General features: G+C 47.6%; 10 protein-coding genes across 10 annotated transcripts; 6 read left to right on the top strand and 4 right to left on the bottom strand.

Moving 5' to 3' along the window:
* Positions 1-885: 885 nt before the first annotated feature.
* Positions 886-1944, top strand: P175DRAFT_022642 (uncharacterized protein). Its single transcript, XM_040892634.1, has 3 exons — positions 886-1292; positions 1372-1652; positions 1711-1944. Exons 1-3 carry the CDS (start codon positions 1032-1034, stop codon positions 1850-1852), a joined length of 684 nt encoding a protein of 227 aa, XP_040755578.1. The 5' UTR covers positions 886-1031; the 3' UTR covers positions 1853-1944.
* On the bottom strand, positions 1928-2774 carry P175DRAFT_0537823 (uncharacterized protein). The gene is made up of 2 exons (XM_040900326.1): positions 2633-2774; positions 1928-2557 (listed from the first exon to the last, which is right to left on the bottom strand). Exon 2 carries the CDS (start codon positions 2378-2380, stop codon positions 2003-2005), a length of 378 nt encoding a protein of 125 aa, XP_040755577.1. The 5' UTR covers positions 2381-2557; positions 2633-2774; the 3' UTR covers positions 1928-2002.
* On the bottom strand, positions 2190-2789 carry P175DRAFT_0537813 (uncharacterized protein; the record flags this gene model as incomplete). Its single annotated transcript, XM_040900325.1, is given in 3 exon segments — positions 2190-2284; positions 2296-2557; positions 2595-2789. Coding segments are annotated over 2 exon segments (348 nt in total), but the record flags the coding sequence as incomplete, so codon positions are not given.
* A 390-nt stretch (positions 2790-3179) lies between these two features.
* On the top strand, positions 3180-4730 carry zrfC (putative ZIP Zinc transporter; the record flags this gene model as incomplete). Its single annotated transcript, XM_040895021.1, has 4 exons — positions 3180-3370; positions 3421-3579; positions 3636-3879; positions 3954-4730. The coding sequence occupies 4 exons, from the start codon at positions 3180-3182 to the stop codon at positions 4728-4730; spliced, it is 1371 nt and encodes a 456-aa protein (XP_040755575.1).
* A 1106-nt stretch (positions 4731-5836) lies between these two features.
* Positions 5837-6676, top strand: P175DRAFT_0425644 (GNAT family N-acetyltransferase; the record flags this gene model as incomplete). The annotated part of the gene is made up of 3 exons (XM_040893128.1): positions 5837-5950; positions 6013-6534; positions 6623-6676. 3 exons carry the CDS (start codon positions 5837-5839, stop codon positions 6674-6676), a joined length of 690 nt encoding a protein of 229 aa, XP_040755574.1.
* A 73-nt stretch (positions 6677-6749) lies between these two features.
* P175DRAFT_0505874 (hydrophobin family protein) lies at positions 6750-7309 on the bottom strand (the record flags this gene model as incomplete). Its single annotated transcript, XM_040898141.1, has 3 exons — positions 6750-6806; positions 6861-6946; positions 7012-7309. 3 exons carry the CDS (start codon positions 7307-7309, stop codon positions 6750-6752), a joined length of 441 nt encoding a protein of 146 aa, XP_040755573.1.
* Positions 7310-8334: 1025 nt separating this feature from the next.
* Positions 8335-9651, bottom strand: P175DRAFT_0469893 (Zn(II)2Cys6 transcription factor domain-containing protein). Its single transcript, XM_040895020.1, has 2 exons — positions 9149-9651; positions 8335-9081 (listed from the first exon to the last, which is right to left on the bottom strand). Exons 1-2 carry the CDS (start codon positions 9633-9635, stop codon positions 8363-8365), a joined length of 1206 nt encoding a protein of 401 aa, XP_040755572.1. The 5' UTR covers positions 9636-9651; the 3' UTR covers positions 8335-8362.
* A 338-nt stretch (positions 9652-9989) lies between these two features.
* Positions 9990-10907, top strand: P175DRAFT_0427944 (NmrA/HSCARG family protein; the record flags this gene model as incomplete). Its single annotated transcript, XM_040893278.1, has 1 exon — positions 9990-10907. The coding sequence occupies one exon, from the start codon at positions 9990-9992 to the stop codon at positions 10905-10907; it is 918 nt and encodes a 305-aa protein (XP_040755571.1).
* A 1751-nt stretch (positions 10908-12658) lies between these two features.
* On the top strand, positions 12659-14215 carry P175DRAFT_0469889 (endo-1,4-beta-xylanase; the record flags this gene model as incomplete). Its single annotated transcript, XM_040895019.1, has 11 exons — positions 12659-12896; positions 12946-12986; positions 13038-13086; positions 13149-13273; positions 13327-13472; positions 13533-13621; positions 13682-13700; positions 13754-13786; positions 13841-13931; positions 13983-14048; positions 14123-14215. 11 exons carry the CDS (start codon positions 12659-12661, stop codon positions 14213-14215), a joined length of 990 nt encoding a protein of 329 aa, XP_040755570.1.
* A 1183-nt stretch (positions 14216-15398) lies between these two features.
* On the top strand, positions 15399-17484 carry P175DRAFT_0513208 (cytochrome P450). Its single transcript, XM_040898736.1, has 6 exons — positions 15399-16002; positions 16023-16504; positions 16554-16675; positions 16732-17036; positions 17097-17198; positions 17276-17484. Exons 1-6 carry the CDS (start codon positions 15654-15656, stop codon positions 17461-17463), a joined length of 1548 nt encoding a protein of 515 aa, XP_040755569.1. The 5' UTR covers positions 15399-15653; the 3' UTR covers positions 17464-17484.
* The last annotated feature ends 842 nt before the right edge of the window (positions 17485-18326 follow it).

The following is an 18326-nucleotide window of genomic DNA, read 5'->3' as shown; positions in this document are numbered from 1 at the left end:
CTGACCGACTTGACAAAATATATATTTCAGTGATCGGACGCGGCGTCGTATAGCTCACTATCTCCAGCCAGCTATATCAACTTCACTTAGCGCTCCTCGATTCTTTATCAGATGGAATGTCCACACAGACCCCTATTTTTATCTAGATGATTTTACCATCTAATTTTCTCTATCTACGGAGTTAACCCGAATTATCCCTTCTTGCTCTTGCTCGGGACTCGCTTGTCGCGGCTGAGAAGAGCGGGACGTGTGTGCCTCTGCGTTGAATTCTCAAATATTAAACGAATTAAATACAACAAGAGAATAACAAATTCACCTCATATCGTATTAGAAATAGACCAGAGGCAATAAATTACGGATATAATAATGCTGGTTCCAATTGTCGACGGAGTCAAAGTTTCAGCCCCGGGTTTCAAGTGTCCAAAATAACGAGGTTCAGCCTCGGCGGGCAATCCCAAGCAACACGAAAAGTCATCATTCCAGACACGAGAACTAACTAGTTACTACTACTAGGGAGTCAAGGCTGATCCCGGGCGTGGACGAAGCCTCGCCGGTACTCACAAAAAGCGTGTGCTGGCGGTATTTCTTCTGAAGGATTGGAATAGGTAAATTGAAAGACTCTTCTTTCTTTGTAGGGCTAAAATCGCATCCGTCCATATACATCAACGAGAGATTGCGTGTAGTAGCACAGCCACAACCAGACTCATCAAACAAGGCCGCGGAGATAAAAGCGCCTAGGCTTTTTTTTCTGATTGTCTCCTTCAATTTGCTTCTATTGACCTCTCTTGATGCTTTGCTGCTTCCTGGTACAACAAGCCTTATCCCCAGCGGCCCAAAACCATTCCTATTCCGGCAGTGTTTAATATGTACCTAATCAACACAAAGACCCGTAGACAACACAAAGATCTATAAATATAACAAATAAAGGCGTATGCAGACCAATAGAAAATAACGGACTTATATACGCCTTGTCCAGATATGTGGAACAGTAGAAACGTTTACATATATAAGGGACCGGATCCTCCAAGAATATGTACAATCTATCTAGAAATCTGATGGGCCTAAACGTTCGGGACCAGTCCCTCACAACTCTTCAAGATAGGGACCTTGAAATGACTGACTACGAAAAAGGAGACGAGGAACAGCACATACCTCCCGAATATAAAGCGCAGAGAATATGTACGTTTTTGTCCTGGGCATTCGGAGCCCTGGTCCTCGCCTTGTCTGCTATCATCATCTCCAGGATTTCCACCGGTAGTTTAAGACCGGCCGCGATATATAATCTAGCACTGGTAAGGGGCTCTCCGGGCTTATTATTACTATTATTTTAGTTCTCTGTTGGTCAAGAAGCTGACGAATGGGTGTCAAAAGGGCGCACTTCAAATAACTTGCATCCTTGGTTTCGATATACGGCTTCCTAGACCAAGATCGTTGAGCGACCCTCGGCCATCTATAGGGTCGTTGATCCTCATCGGGTTCAAAACGCTTGCCTGGGGTGCCGCGTTTGCGCTCATGTTTGTTTATTGCAATGACTACGATCATGATTCCGATCCGACCTCAAAGCGCACGAAGCGCCGTTATTACCGAAGCCATGGCCCTGTCTCAACAAGAGCCATTGCGATTGCCTGCGGCTGTTTCGGAGTATTGACTTTGTAGGCTTTCCTCATCCCTTTGCTTTGCGCTGCGAACACACGCTAACTTGGGTTGAAGTATGATTATGCTTGTGCTTTGGACTCCTGTCCTGTGGGCTTTTGTACATCGATATACAACAAAGACGGAGGCTAAGAAGATGTATTCCACATTGATTGCGCGGAAATACAACAAGGTGCATGGAAACGAGAATAGGGAATAGGGAAATGTAGATATCTTCATTAGCTGATCTTTCTCCATCTTTATCGATACCCATGGGTTGATGCAGACCGGATTCGTTGTCTCCAAGCTCCGATTATAGTCCCGAGGCAGATGTACGGACAATCCACTGAAATCGAACCTGTTCTCCTGATTAAGTGCAATGAATCTCGCCTCCATCATGCCGTATGGCAGTTCTAACCGTGGTCAGTAAGGCCTGGCCAACAGTACAATACAGAAAAGAATTGACTTGCCTGGGGTAGATCGTCTTCCTCGTCGTTCTCATCGTCATGGTCATGGCCATGGCTATGGGCTTCACCAGACTCCTGCTCCAAAGGCTGGTGGTGGTGGTCATCACCCACACACCCAACCCCAGGAACAGCCACATCGTACGCGTAACTCTCCAGAGCAAAATCCTGGAGCGTTCTCCGAGTCTCTCGTTGAAACCCGATTTGTTACTCCCAGCAAGCTCCAGGACTGCCTCGTACCCGTCCGCGAAATGTTCCACGAATCCCTGCCCCATGGCAGGCATATATGATACAGACGGTGGAGCAGATCACCGGCCCAGAAGGTGGACGTCTCGAATTCGGACACCGTATAGCCAAGTAAGTGCACACATCGTGCTTAGCGATCGACGAGTTTGGTAGCTGAGTTCACAGATGACAGTTTCATCGGACGCATTTCCCCCGCGCCCGTGGCCAACCCCACCCTATAATATTCCAGTCATTAACTATTTACCCACCCACCCACCCACGATTAGATGTACATGGAGGGGAGGAGGTACCTTCAAGAGCACAGTTTCCGTCAGGGTTATCACAGCGGAACAGAACGTTATTCTTGTTTCCATGGAGAATGATATCGTAGGCTCCGATTGCGGTGATGGAGGGCCGGTCTCTGAAATATTTGCGGTAGATTGCGCTCTGATGATTACCCCCCACCGGAGGATATGGGATTTATAACTTCTCGAGAAGGACCTTGGGATATACAACAAGTTTTCATGTCCTGTATAGCTTCATCTCTATACTAAGCCTGCCAAGCAGCCCAGCCTTGGGAAGGACTCTGGGAGCAGCGAGCCTGACTTTGTCTCGGAGGATCTTCTTGGCCTCCAACTTGGCGGATGTACCTTGGTAGTGGACAAGCTGAAACTTCTCTCCTCCCACCCGACACGGAGAATGATAGAAGAAGAGGCATTATATCGAGGACGAGATCTTGCGAGTAGGGACATTAAATATCCTCAACCCCCCCCCCTCTCACTACTCATTAGACAAGCAACCATACCGCGAGGCTATCTTTTTGACTTTCAATATCTTGTCACGTCCATTGTATAGACCATGAAGATTCTATCACTTCTTTTTTTCTCCAGCGTCGTTTGTGCAGCTGCTGTCACTGATTGCCACACGCACGGAGAAAACGTATACTGCATCGACCAAGATGGGGACGAAGTCCAGGTAATCTTAACAGCCACTCCGACAGGAGCGTTGCCCGCTCAGTATACTGGCTGCCATTCTTACGGGGAGGAAAGGTAAAGAGATGGTTGCTCTGAGTCTCTAATGTTTAGCTAATAAAAGACAGATACTGTGTTGACCCTGACGGAAACGACGTCCAGATCCTGGAAGTGGGAGAATCAACCCATGCCGCCGACGACGACGACGACCACGGCAGTGAATCATCCGCGTCGGAGGAAGAAGAAAACGGGCAAGAGTTGGATTGTCATTTTCACGCGGGCGTGGAGTATGTATCCTGATTCCCCCACCTTTCAACTGTGGGTAAACGTGCTGACCAGAAAGACACTGTGTGGGGGTTGAATCGGAAGAAAGTGGAAGCAGTGCTGCCACCTGTGGGATCCAGACTCGCGATTATGATGTGCCTTTGCGAATAGGAACTTTATTTGTTGTCCTTGTCACCAGTGGTATTGGCGTCTTCATTCCCCTTATACTGGCGAAGCTACCATCTGCGTCTCTCAATACTTGGATCAGCATTGTGATCAAGCAGCTCGGCACGGGTGTCATTCTTGCCACTGCATTTATTCATGTATGTTCAAGCAGGATGGTTCCCACGTAGAGAGACATCCACCCGCTGGAAACTTGAAAGACTAACCAAGTCAGCTCTACACGCATGCCAACCTTATGTTCACCAACGACTGCCTCGGGGAATTGGAATACGAAGCCACAACCTCTGCCATTGTCATGGCTGGCGTTTTCCTCTCCTTCCTGACAGAGTATATCGGGCATCGCATCATTTTCGCTCGTTCCTCTTCCAGATCGTCGCCGCAACCAACCGAAACTGTATCAGAGGTATCCAAAGCGGCTTCTCCAGAGCAGCCACGAGTGCAGGAACACGCAACCCTCGTCCAGCTAGGCCACCACCACGGGAGTCCCTTGGATCCAACAAACCCGAATACCAAACTCCCTGTGATTGTCATGGAAGCCGGAGTCATTTTCCATAGTATTCTGATCGGACTTACCCTGGTCGTGGCCGGAGATTCTCTCTATCGCACCCTCTTAGTAGTCATCATTTTCCACCAGTTCTTCGAAGGTCTGGCGCTTGGTGCCAGGATTGCGCTCCTTCCAGGTCGTTTGTTCCCAAACAAAGTCTTCATGGCCGGGGTCTTTGCGGGGATTACACCCATCGGTATGGCCATCGGACTTGGGGCGTTGCACTCATTTAACGGCAACGAAAGGAGTACCCTTCTTGCGTTGGGCACGCTAAATGCCCTTTCCGCAGGTATCCTGGTGTGGGTGGGTGTAGTGGACATGTGGGCCCGCGATTGGGTGATCGAGGGAGGAGATCTTATGAATGCTCCAATTAGACGTGTTCTCGTCGGTGGGATCTCATTAATTGCTGGAATGGCTTTGATGGGATTGCTAGGAAAGTGGGCTTAGCTTTTGCTTCTTCCGTGGGATTGCAAGCCCTAGGGATACCGGGCTTCTTCATGTTGATTGCGGGGTCGCGCTGGAAATGTATATGAATTCTTATTTAATCTGTATTTGAAACAACTTTTCTCTCCCGCACGTATGTTTCGAACTCGCCTTTGACATCCAGTACAGTACGTATACGGGGGTCTCGAGTGAGGGATCTCCCCTTGTACCTTCTTAAAGCATTCACTGGCAATAGCTCGTTCCACTGATGTTAATCCCAGTTGTCTTGAAACCAGTTGGCTTCCTTTCATATGGTCCCTCGTGAGCTGTAGGACTAACGAGTCTTGTCCGGGACAGCGGCGGCGGAGGTTCAGTATCCTGAGGGAACGCGGATGGAGATTTACCATGGCTTCTTGAATAATCTCAAGGCGAAAGGACAGGGATGTTACGGGATGATGACAAAGGTATCTATTCCCCCCCCCCCTTTCTTTTCTTTCCTTTTTCTTGTTTCTTGGCCTGGGCGGGGAGGATGTTTTCTTTTTGATGGTGGAATGCAGAGCTCCTGTGGCGGAGTGTTGGATTTCACCCACAGCCCAGGGCAAAGGGGTTGGAAGCACATTGTTACGCTGGAGAATGGAGCGAGCAGAAACAGAAGCGGATCTACGTGGAAGAGACAACGGCGGGATTCCCGCTGTACCAGAAAATGGAGGCGGAATCGACAACACAAAATCCCTTCCAGTTCCTGAGACCAGTCAGACTCGGACCCCGACCCGATTCGAATGAGAAAGTGAGGCGCGTGCAGGAGTATCCGTAATATGAAAGCGGGCTCCGGCACCACCTGCCAAATACGGTCTAACGTGAAGCTGAACTATCGACGATCGGTGTGTGGGGGAGGAAGCCGCTGAGTGGTGGTGATGCCATCCCATGTTGTACAGTAAGAGCATTCCGCCTACAACTGCCAGGACTGGTTAGGGCTCCCTGTTGAATCGAAATTATATATATAACTACATACTGGTATCCCACTGTGTGACATGATTTTTTTTATAGAGGTGCACTCGGGATTTGCGGGAGGAAACGGACGCATTGTTGGAATCTTGAAAATACCTTCAATTAAGCCCTCTACTACCATCATGGATATCCAAATCCTCCCTCTGACCCAATTGGACATTCCGCAGGCCGTAGAATGCATCCAGACCGTCTTCGTGGACGATCCGTACTTCCTGTACTTGTTTAACCCTTCAACCGTATGTTCTCTCTCTCTCTCTCTCTCTCTCTCTCTCTCTAGGAATGTTAATTTGCCATGTAGTATAATCGCGCCCGGAATACCGCGTCACTGTCCGCTCACTTCCTCCACGGCCTCGGCTGCAATGCCCCTATCTATGTCGCAAAATACCAAAATCGAGTCGTTGGGGTCTGCTGGTGGATATCACCTCGTCCGGCATCATCGCCACCATCCCTCTCCGAGAGGGTGCACGACTGGATCCTCTCCTTCCGCCAACTGCTCGCCAATATTCGCTACGCTGGCCGTGGCGGACTCCGCGTCGACCGCTACCTACAATGGAAAGAGCTCCAGGCCGAAAGCCAGGCCGAGACTTGGTCTAGTCCCCAGGGGTACTACTTCTGTAATGTTATCGCCGTGCGAGCAGAGACACGGGGCAAGGGGGTCGGACGCAAACTCGTAGAGGCTGTTACGCAAAGAGCAGATGCAGAGGGGGTACCATGTTACCTAGAAAGTTCCAAAGGAGTCCCTAATCTACTTATCTATGAGAAGCTGGGCTTTGAGTTGGTGAGTGAGATCGAGTGCGTAGATGGCAAAGACATCTGTACGGTATGTATTTTTCCTTCTTTTCCTCCTCTCCTGGTTTTCTTTTTTTCTTTTTCTTTTCCTACTCCACGGCCAGATACTAATTGTTTAGATGTATGGTATGATCCGGTCTCCGAAGAAAAGGGACGGTAAATATTATGATTGATGATGCCTCCTAAATTATACATTAATGGACCCAATAACACCCTTGCTTCCCTCGGCAAAACCCCGTAACTTCACTACAGAATAGAGCCCAAGGCAACACAGGGGAGGCCAGCACCAATGAGATCGTTGGTCTGTTTTTTGTAAGCTTGAGTTTATTGGTAACTAAATGAAGGTGGAAAACTTACTGCACCGCTTGGAGACTTTGCGCAGCACGCAATGTTCTGCTTGCACTTCTGGTTGAGGATGTCCTGCACTCCGACAAGGACGGCAACTAGAATATCCGTCAGCACTTCATGCGTGGCTCGACTCCCAAGTCGAATGATGTGACCAACTTACCCTGGGCATCCACCTTCGAGCACTGATCGAACAGGCCGAGTCCCTCTGCAGCAGAACCAGATCCGATGAGGTTGCTCAGCAGACCAGCTCCAATTCCCTTGGCGACCTCGGTGGTATCGCCGCCATATTTGGCCTTGTTACAGCAAGAAAGCTGTGCCTGGTCACCGCATTTTGTGCTTCCTTCTTCGACAGTCATGGTACTCGGCACGGGGAAGCGGATCTGCTCGTAAGGGGCAGCCGCAGCAGTAGTCGCAGCAGCGATGAAGGAGATGACAGCGACGCTAATCGAGAACTTCATTGTGATGGTTGGGGGATCAAATTTATTCTTTTCAAAAAAAAATTTTTTTTTTTTTTAAGATTGTTTGTTTCTCAAGTATCAGAGAAGACAAGAGACAGTGTGAGTGTAGCAGGTGGATGGATGATGAGCACAGAACGAGGGCAAAGCACGACAATAAATGCTCGATGATGATTGTTGTTTTGAAGCCAATGTTGACTATGGAAACATTCCTATCCAGGGTAGCCACCCTTGCATGCCAGTGCTTTGAGTGAGATCGCTATATGTCTAATTACTCCGTACTGTGTTCTCGCTCCTGTCATTCCTTGACCTGGTCGTGTCTTGCGACCCTTACTTACTATCAAAGTACGTGGAATGCGAACTCAAAGCCAATAGGTGTGTGTAAACCTGGAGATAGCGAGGGCTGATCAGCTCAGAGGTTTAAGACATGAAACTTTTATTTATCAGTGATTTATCAATTTCCTATCTAGTGATTTTGGTATGGACATCTTTATAATGTCAACACTTTTCTCTTTGCGGACAAAGAACAACTCTACAGTATCCCTTTAACAAGGGGTTTATTAGGATAACACAATACTCAGTCTAACCTGGTTATAGGGTTAGGTGACTTGAAGAAGTTACTACAGTTCTAAGTATGGATAGGTGAAGTATTTCGGTTATCAAAGTAATATTTTAAGAATTCCCCTGGCATTGCGCCCTCTTCCCTTGTTCCACGCAATCGAGGAATGAGAAGGATATACAGGGGATAGAGGACTTATTCTGCGTCATTTACATGAACTACACGAGGCATTACAATAGAATCCAGGAGGTACTCGATTCCTCCTAGCCTCCCTTGGACATGATTGAAAAGACTCTGAAATATTCAAAGGTTGCTTGCTTACTTGTTCATGAAAATATTACATAGCTGGTCCTGGTTTTAAGCCCCCTTATACGGCTTGCACAGATCTGGTATTTTATACCTAATGACGCGAGTCAGGGTCATTACTCTCAGCTTGTGGAAGCTGGGATCCCTTGATAGTTATCGGATGCTCATTAATAAAGAAGAAGAAAGAAAAATTATAATATAGCCCCCCTCCGGCAAAACCACGCCTGAACTTGATCGATCCCCAGAAGAGTAACTAGCAGCATTCTCCCAAAGAGGTCCACATCACTCGGTTGGGCCTCGTTCAACACCTTGGAGAAATTTACATTTTGCACGATAAAATGCTCTCTCTCTGCCCATGCAACAGCAAACTCCAACGCATTAGGTGCATTCCATAGATGCGCAGAGGAATACCATGAGTGCAAGATGCCTAGTTTCCCATCGCATTTCAGATCTCGGTCTCCATGGAGTAGGCGGAAGATTTGGATGAAGTAGAACGTGAACAGAATCGTGCGGCGCGCGGATTCCCCAAAAACCCAAAGCTTCCAGAATTGGATTGTGGATTGGAGGGTGTTGGGGAGCAGTGAGGTTAGTGATGTGGATGGGGCCATGCCGGGGGCTGTTTCTTGCGGTGCTGGTGGGAAGTGCGTGCTGCTGAAGAGGAAGAATGCTGCGGATTCGAGAGCGGAGAGGCTTAGGGTTTCAATGGCGGTATTGCTGTTGAGGGTTGGGTCGAAAAGGTACATGATTTGGTAGAGGAGCAGGGCTTGAGTGTGTGCGAGTACTTCAGGTGGCGAGGTTGGGAGAGAGGAGAGAATGAGCTCCTGGTGTCGGGACTGGATGTGTGTGGTGATTAGCGGGCCGTTGATAGGGTTCTTTGTGATGTAGAGAGCACAGCAGGCGTAGGCATCTACTATCTTCATTAGGATTCGAGATATCAAAAACGGAGCTGATGTCACAACTCTGGTGGTGAGATGTACCTTGCATAACCTTAGGCATTCCGTCTTTGTAGAGTTCTGGATGGCACCAGGGGGTCCGGTTCTCAGTGACCATCATACGAGGCACCTCTTGCAGGGTGTCAATGGCGTACTGAAATCGGGATGCCAGAAGGACGGAAAGATCAAGAGAGGATTTGGTTTTAGCCGACATAAGTTGAAGGTTTTGTTGAATAAGGTCCCCAGGTATTAAGTCTACCGGGGCTGGAGCAGGTATAGACCAGTTGGTGGACATGTCCCCATCCAAAACGGGAGTGGGAGTAAAATTAAAGTCGGTCATACAATATGTGAACGCTAACATATCGGGAATCGAGTCTGGCGCGGGTAGGCCTGGGTATACACAAGCGAGATTTCGCTGCGCGCATCGGAAACAGGTGGGAAGAGCTAGATCACAGCGCCGCTTCGCTGCTCTACAGGCCTCGCAAGATTTCCGTCGTGGCGGGGGGATATCCCGTTCTCTTGACGTACTCATTTTCTTTCAATGCTCGAGATCGTTAATGTGCAGCGGGCAGGAGAAATGGCCTATCCCAGAGACGAAAGAAAAATGGTGGATGGAGCTAGAGAGGTGGGACTGGCAGCGGAGTTCCGCACGCTAAAGGCAGAGAGAATATCTCAAAGAACCAATGAAGATGGAGTGGAGGAGAGGAAGTCCGCATGCTACGAAGTATAGGGTACTGCAAGTTCACCATCGATTGTATACGGATACTACCTAGATGTCTCTACTATATAAGCCCGGCATTCGGAGCTGCAAAGACATCTATTCTACCATCAAGATTCATATCTCCTTCCACCGCAATTCCTTTCAATACTGTCTACCATGCCCACCATGCCTACCATCTTTGTCTGCGGCGCTACAGGTGCCCAAGGAGGTGCCATGGTCAACAACCTCCTTAAATCCAACATGAAAGCACAAGCTATCGCCCGTGATCCTTCATCCAAAGCGAGCCAAGCTCTCCAATCAGCCGGTGCCACCCTCTTCAAAGGTGACTTTGACGACGAAGACTCTCTTCGCCAAGGTATGAAAGGATGCACCGGCCTGTTCCTCAACCTCAAGCCCGACCTTACCGACATATCGCGGGAGCTTGTTCAAGCAAAGCGAATTCTCTCCGTCGCCAAAGAAGTCGGCATCCAACAGGTTGTCTACTCGAGCGGATTTGCCGTTCCCGAACCCCAGCGCCTCCGTTACTGGGATCCCAATAGCTTTGTCGCGAATATCCTTTTAAGCAAGCAAGCCGTTGAAGCGGAGGTACGCAGCGCTGGATTCAAAACTTGGACAATCATTCGTCCTGGAAGCTTCATGGCCAATATGCTTCCGCCACATGTGCACATGATGTACGCTGGGTTGGTGGATAAGGGCGAATTTGCAACAGCTCTGACTCCCGAGACTGTTCTTCCCATGATCGATACGAATGATATTGGGAAATTTGGAGCAGCCGCGTTTGGGGATCCGGATAGGTTTCACGAGAAGGAGTTTGAGATCGCTTCGGAGTTATTAGGGATGGATGATCTGGTGAAGTCGCTCTCTAGAGCTACCGGTCGTCACCTGAAGGTGAACTACCTGGCGGAGGATGAAGTCGACCGTCAGAAAGCGACAAATCCATTTCTTGCTGGACAACAGTTTGCAAGGGACATGGTTCAGTTTGTGGATATGGACGAAGTGCGGGCTTGGGGGATTCCTTTGGGGACCTTCGAGCAGTTTTTGGAGAGAGAGAAGGATCGTGTCGCTCAGGCATACTGTGTTTAGTACAAAAATTTGGCAATAAAATTCATTCATCGTATTAATAAATATATAGCTCTGTAGCAATAATTCTGGTGGGTATCATATGATGGACGGTTCAAGTTGGGGTCAAAATCTAGGAAGATCTGACTATTCACACATAGGAAGACATGAGTAGTAGGCCTCTGCCGGACCTAGGAGGCGTGTCTTATAGGAAATATTGCTGTGGTGATGTCGAAGACGCCTTCCAGGCAGTTTCTTAGTGTAGGTGCGTCATGCTCGGCCCTGTATGGCGCGCCTCGAGACTTGCAACCCTATGTCACTGCTGATGACCTGCAGAGAATTCAGGAGACAAAAACACCTGGGCCAAAGCCCCCAGCCAATCGCTCTCCCATTCAGAGGAATATAACCCCTGGAGTCTCGTCTTTCAAGAATGCTCTGGTGAAGCTTTCAGTGGCTGCGCCTCCACAGGAGACATTAAAGAAGATTACCAAGATTATTCAGACATTACCCTCAGAGTTCAATGTGTTACAGTTGAACAAGCTTATGAATCAACATCAACACTGCTACTTCTCTCAATGGCATGGTCAACATTCTCCAGACTATGCACCCCTGCATTGCTCGAGAACATCCGCCCTGGCGCTACTTCTACCGAGACAAAGCCTCTCAGATGAGGAGAGATGTTGTGATGATTTCATGTCAAATGAGTGTTTTGTGGACCAATATCATACTGTATCAGCGAGAAATGGCTGTTTTGACACCTTTTGATTGTACCCCATCTCACAAAGCCATGTCCTAATCTGAGCAATATTGTCGCGCGGCCATCCTCGCAAGACCGAGCCTTCCAGCATGAACCAACCCGAGCACAGCTCGACCAGATCAATGAGGGCTAAAGCCTTCTTCCGAAACCTTCTCTGCTAGAAACACTAGTAAATTTCCATTGCAATGTCATGGGTTTCCTTTCTCAATTGCTCCATTTGTGATCTCAAGCACTACGCCCTTCTAAGTATGATCTAGGAATATGTAGCTCAACTTAAGAGGTTCTTATAAATACGAGCCGTGTCGCGCTGAGGGAAACCTCTCAGACAAGACTCTATCTGTCATGTGAAACTGCTCATCAAGAGGCATCTGTCCTAGAATATTTGCTACTTTTAGTAAATCAATTACTAGATTTAGGAGAATCAGACCTTTATCTCTGAACAATAGATTACTGTTTCATACATCCAGCTCCACTTGTTGGCTCGGTTTCGCCTCTGAGGTGTATATATAGCCTCCTTAATCAATCGTAAACCTGTCCAAGGAATTCATTTTTGTTCCTACCTTTATATATTGGAAGTTCTCAGTTCGCGTCCACGCCCATGCTCCGAACCCCGTACAAAGGCGAAGGAAAAGCAGTTCACATTCAGCCGGAAACATCAGTCAATATCCAGCGAGGGGAGGGTGTAGGAGAATAAACTGGAAAAGGGGACATGGCCGTGATAAAAGGAAGGTAGGAAGAAAATTCGCGGAAAGAAAGGGAAATGTGGCTGAAACAACTCATCCAGAGATATAGTGGCGCCAATACGTCGATCGGTCCTGAATTGCTTCAGTCCGTGTCTAAAATGGAAGCTTTTAGCCTAAACCCACATCTACATCCCTAGTCATGTCTTGTACGGACACCAGAAAACGACTCTTCCACCGGGGCCATATAAGCATTATCGTGTCTTTTACAAATACTGAACTTGATTTCTCTGTGCACCCTTTCAACATTGCTTTTTGTGAACAAAAAAAAAAAAAAAATGGTCTATCTCAAGTCTCTGGCTGGGGCCGCACTTTTTGCTTCCTTGGCCTCATCCGCTGTTATTTCTCGTCAAGCGGCAGCAAGCATCAACGATGCGTTTGTGGCTGCTGGAAAAAGCTATTTTGGAACCTGCTCCGACAAGACTCTCCTCCAGAATTCGCAGAATGAAGCCATTATCCGTGCCGACTTTGGCGCGTTGACTCCGGAGAACAGCATGAAGTGGGACTCCATTGAACGTATGTATCCCCGCATCCGCTTGACTGCTTGGTGCTTAACAGTCTGTAGCATCTCGGGGTAGTTTTAGCTGGGCTGGGGCGGATTATCTGGTAGGCATCCTCGTCTGTCAATGGATTCAGGAACGTTATTAAGTCTGTCAGGTCAACTATGCCACTCAGAATAACAAGAAGATCCGCGGGCACACTCTTGGTATGTCAGTTCCAAAAAAAAAAAAAGTATATATCATTTGAGTGAGTCAGTATTGATTGAAGTAGTCTGGCATTCCCAGCTCCCATCCTGGGTTTCCAGTATCAGGGATGCTACCACCCTGAAAGAAGTCATGGTCAACCATATCAAGGAGGTCATGGGCCGTTACAAGGGCAAGATCATGCACTGGGTAGGTTAACGTCTAGCCTCCCAGTCGACAACGTATATCTCACAGATGATCAGGACGTCGTCAATGAAATCTTCAATGAGGACGGTACATTCCGTAGCAGTGTCTTCTACAACGTCCTGGGCGAGGACTTTGTCCGGATTGCCTTTGAGACTGCCCGTGCTGCCGATCCGCACGCGAAGCTCTATATCAATGACTACAAGTAAGTGGTATTTGCTGCGAGGAATGTTGCATACATTCTGTGCTAATGTGGGAACCTTAGCCTGGACTCTGCCAGCTACGCCAAAACAAAAGCGATGGTCCGCTTTGTCAAACAGTGGTTGGCGGATGGTGTTCCAATTGATGGAATTGGTACGTTTGTTTGGTCTTTCCCAGTATGTATAGGATGAAAAGATTGCTGATTATTCCTAGGCTCTCAATCTCATTACGGGTAGAGTTTGGCCTTCAACCGCTTAGGATTCAATATACTGACCCCTCATCCAGCTCAAGCCATTGGCCCAGTTCTCAAGCTTCAGCATAAGTAACCCAGATCCTTAGCAGATAAATCCCTCGATACTGACCTCCATCTACAGCACTGAGCTCTCTTGCCTCGTCCGGTGTCTCTGAGGTCGCGATCACGGAACTCGATATTGCTGGAGCCGCGTCTTCCGATTATCTAAACGTAAGAGCGCCGCAAAAGAATATGCGAGTGAATTTATGCTGACGGACATAGCTGGTAAACGCCTGCTTGAATGTCAAGAAGTGTGTTGGTATCACTGTTTGGGGTGTTTCTGATAAGGTGCGTGTTCTGTTTAGCTTTGAGGTTACAAAAACAAGACTGGAGGAAGAGGATATCGGCTAATTTAATTATAGAATTCGTGGCGTGCATCAAGTACCCCATTGCTGTTTGACAGCAGCTACAAAGCCAAGGGTGCCTACAATGCCATCATTACCGCTTTGGCTTGAGCTTCTTGAGGATTTCGGAAAAGAGAAGAGTGTTTTGGCATATAGGTATGATGTACCATGTGCAGGGAATCATACCGAAAGCTGTTCAACAGGAATACCCATGTAAATAAATTGCCTTGAAATGCGTGCACACAAGACTGGGAGTGAGTGAGTTAGTTATACATAATTTTGTTGAATAAGGCACTGTGCTTGTATTGGTGATTAGCTGGCATATTTGCGTGATTTATGCTAGTTCATAGTACCTTGGGAGTATGATTCCCCTCCTAGTAGCTAGAAGACAGACGCCTGTAGAATTCTAGCATAGTAAATACAGAGTGTAGAGCATTTCAACCCCTGTTCATCTTGAGGTTTAAAAATTAGTCGGCCTTTCATATCCCCTAGCCCTCTATAGTATGGGTTCGAAGTATTAGTTTTGATGTTTTTTTTTTTTTTATTTAGGTAGGTATATCCAACAACTCCAACATCAGTCACTAAGCACGCAATCTACAACCAGGAGCACTTTGTAAACAAAAACACAGACCTAGGTATATATGTCAGACGACATATGGAAAGGGAAGCTTAGAAAATCTGGACAGCAGCGCAACAGAAGTAGAAATGCACCGTCGATGGACCTACCCCCCCCCCCCCAACCAACACTTCTCGCCGCTCAACACGTAAAGAACCATATCTGATCGGTGTTGTGAAGTGGGGATTGCAGTGTTCCCGTAATCAATGCACTAAAGAGTGATCTGGGGGGTTGATTGTCTTCTCCTTCTCCTATGCTGTCTATAGTGGATCCAATCTAAATATGCAGCGTTAGATGGCTCTAGGGCCACTAAGAGATCATAAAAAAATATAACCAGGCGTCTACTATACCGGGTTGGACGAGTCTCGACGTTAGTTCAGCGATTCCCATGATCTAAAGGCCGTGAGATACCTACAGTGGGTTGCAAAAAGTTTGCATAATGTGGTTCAACAGAAACCACACCATATTTGACCACCCACCTAAAATATATATATTTCGCAACAACCAGATATTCAAAAATTCTAAAAAAATTCCATGAAATAGTAAATTGATAGTAAAGTCCAAATATTAGAAAGAATAAAGTCTATACTAGCTCTAATACTTAGTATACCACCCATTTAGTTATACGCGTTAAGTGGTTGGGCGTGTATAGACGCGTTTATTATGCAAATTTATTGCCTAGTACTGTACCTAGTAGGGATATTTGGTTGTTGACTGGACCGCTTCCATATTCACGTTGACGGAACACCATAGCTTCTAATGTGAAAGAGTGCATATACCCCGCTCGGAAAGAGCACTTGGGAAGATGAATAAACAGGCAGGTGGGCTATTTGCCTTTGTACATATATAGGTAAGGGGCCCATCCATCTTCGAGGAGAGGGGTTACCTGTTGCTACCAATCCATTCGGATTTAATTCAGCCCCAGCAACAGCCATGGTTCTGCCCTCAACTTATATCGGCCTGGTTCTCACCGGGATCTTCTCACATGTCGCATATTTCAACAAAGGAGAGCACCATCTCTATGGATTGTTCTATATCAAGTGCTTCTTGCTCATGATCACAGCTGGAACTGCTGGTCTCTCGTTCACCCAAGGACTGGTATGGACTACGGCCTTGGGTACGGTTTCCAAGCCAGTCGCCGCATATCTCCTCGGTCTCTACGGAAGTCTCCTCATTTATCGGATCTTCCTACATCCTTTGTGCAAATTCCCTGGCCCGTTCGCTGCCCGCATTTCGACTTTGTGGTTAACGGCCCATTCGTGCGCACTGGCTCCTCTGATATGTCGATTATTCATCCGCAAGGCATCGAGGCAGTCCATGGCGCCAGTTCTCGTTGCACGAAGGGGATCATATACGATTTCTCCTATCCGACGACATCATTGCCGACCCACCGCGATCCGACTGAGCATCACGCGCGACGCCGTGTTTGGAGCACGGCATTTAGCGATAAGATGCTGCGGGGGTACGAACAACGCATTCGTGGATATCGTAAGAAATTGGTCGACCGGGTTATAGAAATGGAGGGACAGCCGATCGAAATCACCAAGTGGTTTAACTTGTACTCGTTCGACGTAATGGGCGACCTGTCATTTGGACAGGGCTTTGAGAGCCTTGAAAAAGGAGAGGCGCACTGGGCTATTAAGCTACTGAACGGAACCATGGGCTCATTGGGGTTGATGCTTCCCGCATGGCTCTTCTTGTTGGTCGCAGCGATCCCCGGCTTGTTGTCGGATTTCTGGCAATTCCTCGATTTCTGTGGGAAAAGGATAATGGAAAGATTAGAAGTTAGTGGCTTGATACATTGGCGTGATATTTTACTGATCTGGTGTCCAGAATGAACCTGAAATTCCCGATATCAGCTCACCCTTGATTGCTCCCGTGAAGGGCAGGAAGATAAGTGAACAAGAGAAAGACCTGCTGTATGGGGATTCGCGATTAGTTATTATCGCAGGAAGGTGCGATATTTGTCTCTCTTTTGGAGTTCTTTTTTTTTTTAATAGGGTTAACATAGCGACACCACGTCCGGAACGTTGTCGACTATCTTCTATGAACTTGTCCGTCATCCAGAGGAATTCCAGAAATTGCGCGCAGAGCTGGCGCCGTACCTTGATAACGAAGAACCGGACGGAGAGTTTCTACACTCGAAGATCGTCCATCTCAAACATTTGAATGGAGTCATCAACGAAGCCCTTCGATTGTATCCAGCAGTGCCAAGTGCGTTGCAGCGTAAGGTTCCTCCAGAGGGAATTGTCATTGACGGAGTTCATATTCCTGGAGGAACCCATGTGTATTGTCCGCTGTATGCGATGGCACGGTGTAAGTCTTCTCATGGAACGGGCTGAAAAGTTTGACGAACTCGTCTAATGACGTGGGTAGCGAATCTGTGCTACGAGAAACCCTGCGAGTTTATTCCCGAGCGATGGTACAAATACCCTGAGTTAGTCAAAGATAAACGAGCTTTCGCTCCATTCAACATCGGTATGCCAATTGCTCATAAAGATTTCCTTCTTCTTTTTTGGTTTTTTTTTTTTTTTTCCCCTAAGTTAACCACCCAGGCCCCTATAACTGCATCGGACGACCACTTGCTTTGATGAACATCCGAACCACAGTCGCTCGACTCGTAATGGAATTCGACGTGGAGCTCGCCCCAGGAGAAGACGGATCACGGTTTCTGGGAAAGGCCAAGGATAATTTTGTGTTATATTATGGCGAGCTGAATCTGGCCTTTACCCATCGGAAGTAGTTTGTACCATAATAGCTACCTAGGTACGGAGTAGATAGGCCAGAAACAAGCATCAAGAACACTTAGCGGTCACTGGTTAGTTATTATTAGCAAGAGTTAAAAGATTCATAGCGGGGGCGTAGTACTCCGTACTCTGGTGCCTAACAGTCCTAGGCAATGAGGTCTTACGCCAAAGGTTGTGTCTTGGATCAGGAACGAATCCACTTTGTCCTCCACGGCATGAATTGTATCGGAGAGCCAATCTGGTTGAGCCCAGAACGCCACCGATGGCTCTTCTTCCCAGGTGGTGTCAAAGAGATTTCTACTCTTCTAAGAGCCGGGAACAACGGAACGGACACGGCCGGGGATATCATTTCCGAGGACAGAAACTTGAGAATGATCAGTCAACTCGCCGTGCCTTCTTCGCTGGCATACCTAGGTACAGCAACGAAGCATCTTCGCCTTCGCCTCTTCCCCTCCAATGATCGATCCACTTAGCCTGGAGATCGTCATCAAGAGCCTGCGACGAGAGGATGTGTTTCTGATTTTGAATAATGACGATTATCCTGTTGCTCGAGTTGAGGCCCCGATCCGAAAAGCTCTATCTGGTGCCTCCACCGCGGAATTGTAGAGTCCAATTGCCATGACTCTTTCCCACCTCCAATCCATGGCAACTCTTGGTCCAATTGTGTGCCGGCCGCATGGATGGTGAGAAAAAAAAAATTTTTTTAACTCGGTGATTAAACACCATTCATCCTTGTCCACATATTTATAAATCTGACACAATCTGCTTGCACCGTAACTCTGTCCTTCTGTTGCTGATTCTTTTGTTCTCCCCTTTCCCTCTTGTTATATCTCCCATCGTCAACTTTAACATCTATTCA

This window comes from Aspergillus ochraceoroseus, assembly GCF_002846915.1.
Source record: "Aspergillus ochraceoroseus IBT 24754 chromosome Unknown P175scaffold_1, whole genome shotgun sequence".
Lineage (NCBI taxonomy): Eukaryota > Fungi > Ascomycota > Eurotiomycetes > Eurotiales > Aspergillaceae > Aspergillus > Aspergillus ochraceoroseus.
This window is presented reverse-complemented; position numbering and strand designations above follow the sequence as displayed.

What these genes read in the sequence shown, in the direction of transcription:
- P175DRAFT_022642 (XM_040892634.1), top strand. Translation starts at nt 1,032, where the DNA reads ATGTACAATCTATCTAGAAATCTGATGGGCCTAAACGTTCGGGACCAG. An exon ending in CGATATATAATCTAGCACTG is followed by an intron (nt 1,293 to 1,371) that starts GTAAGGGGCTCT and finishes GGGTGTCAAAAG; the next exon opens with GGCGCACTTCAAATAACTTG. An exon ending in TGTTTCGGAGTATTGACTTT is followed by an intron (nt 1,653 to 1,710) that starts GTAGGCTTTCCT and finishes CTTGGGTTGAAG; the next exon opens with TATGATTATGCTTGTGCTTT.
- P175DRAFT_0537823 (XM_040900326.1), bottom strand. Translation starts at nt 2,380, where the DNA reads ATGCCTGCCATGGGGCAGGGATTCGTGGAACATTTCGCGGACGGGTAC.
- P175DRAFT_0469893 (XM_040895020.1), bottom strand. Translation starts at nt 9,635, where the DNA reads ATGAGTACGTCAAGAGAACGGGATATCCCCCCGCCACGACGGAAATCT. An exon ending in AATGCCTAAGGTTATGCAAG is followed by an intron (nt 9,082 to 9,148) that starts GTACATCTCACC and finishes TAATGAAGATAG; the next exon opens with TAGATGCCTACGCCTGCTGT.
- P175DRAFT_0513208 (XM_040898736.1), top strand. Translation starts at nt 15,654, where the DNA reads ATGGTTCTGCCCTCAACTTATATCGGCCTGGTTCTCACCGGGATCTTC. An exon ending in GGATAATGGAAAGATTAGAA is followed by an intron (nt 16,505 to 16,553) that starts GTTAGTGGCTTG and finishes TCTGGTGTCCAG; the next exon opens with AATGAACCTGAAATTCCCGA. An exon ending in TTTCGCTCCATTCAACATCG is followed by an intron (nt 17,199 to 17,275) that starts GTATGCCAATTG and finishes TTAACCACCCAG; the next exon opens with GCCCCTATAACTGCATCGGA.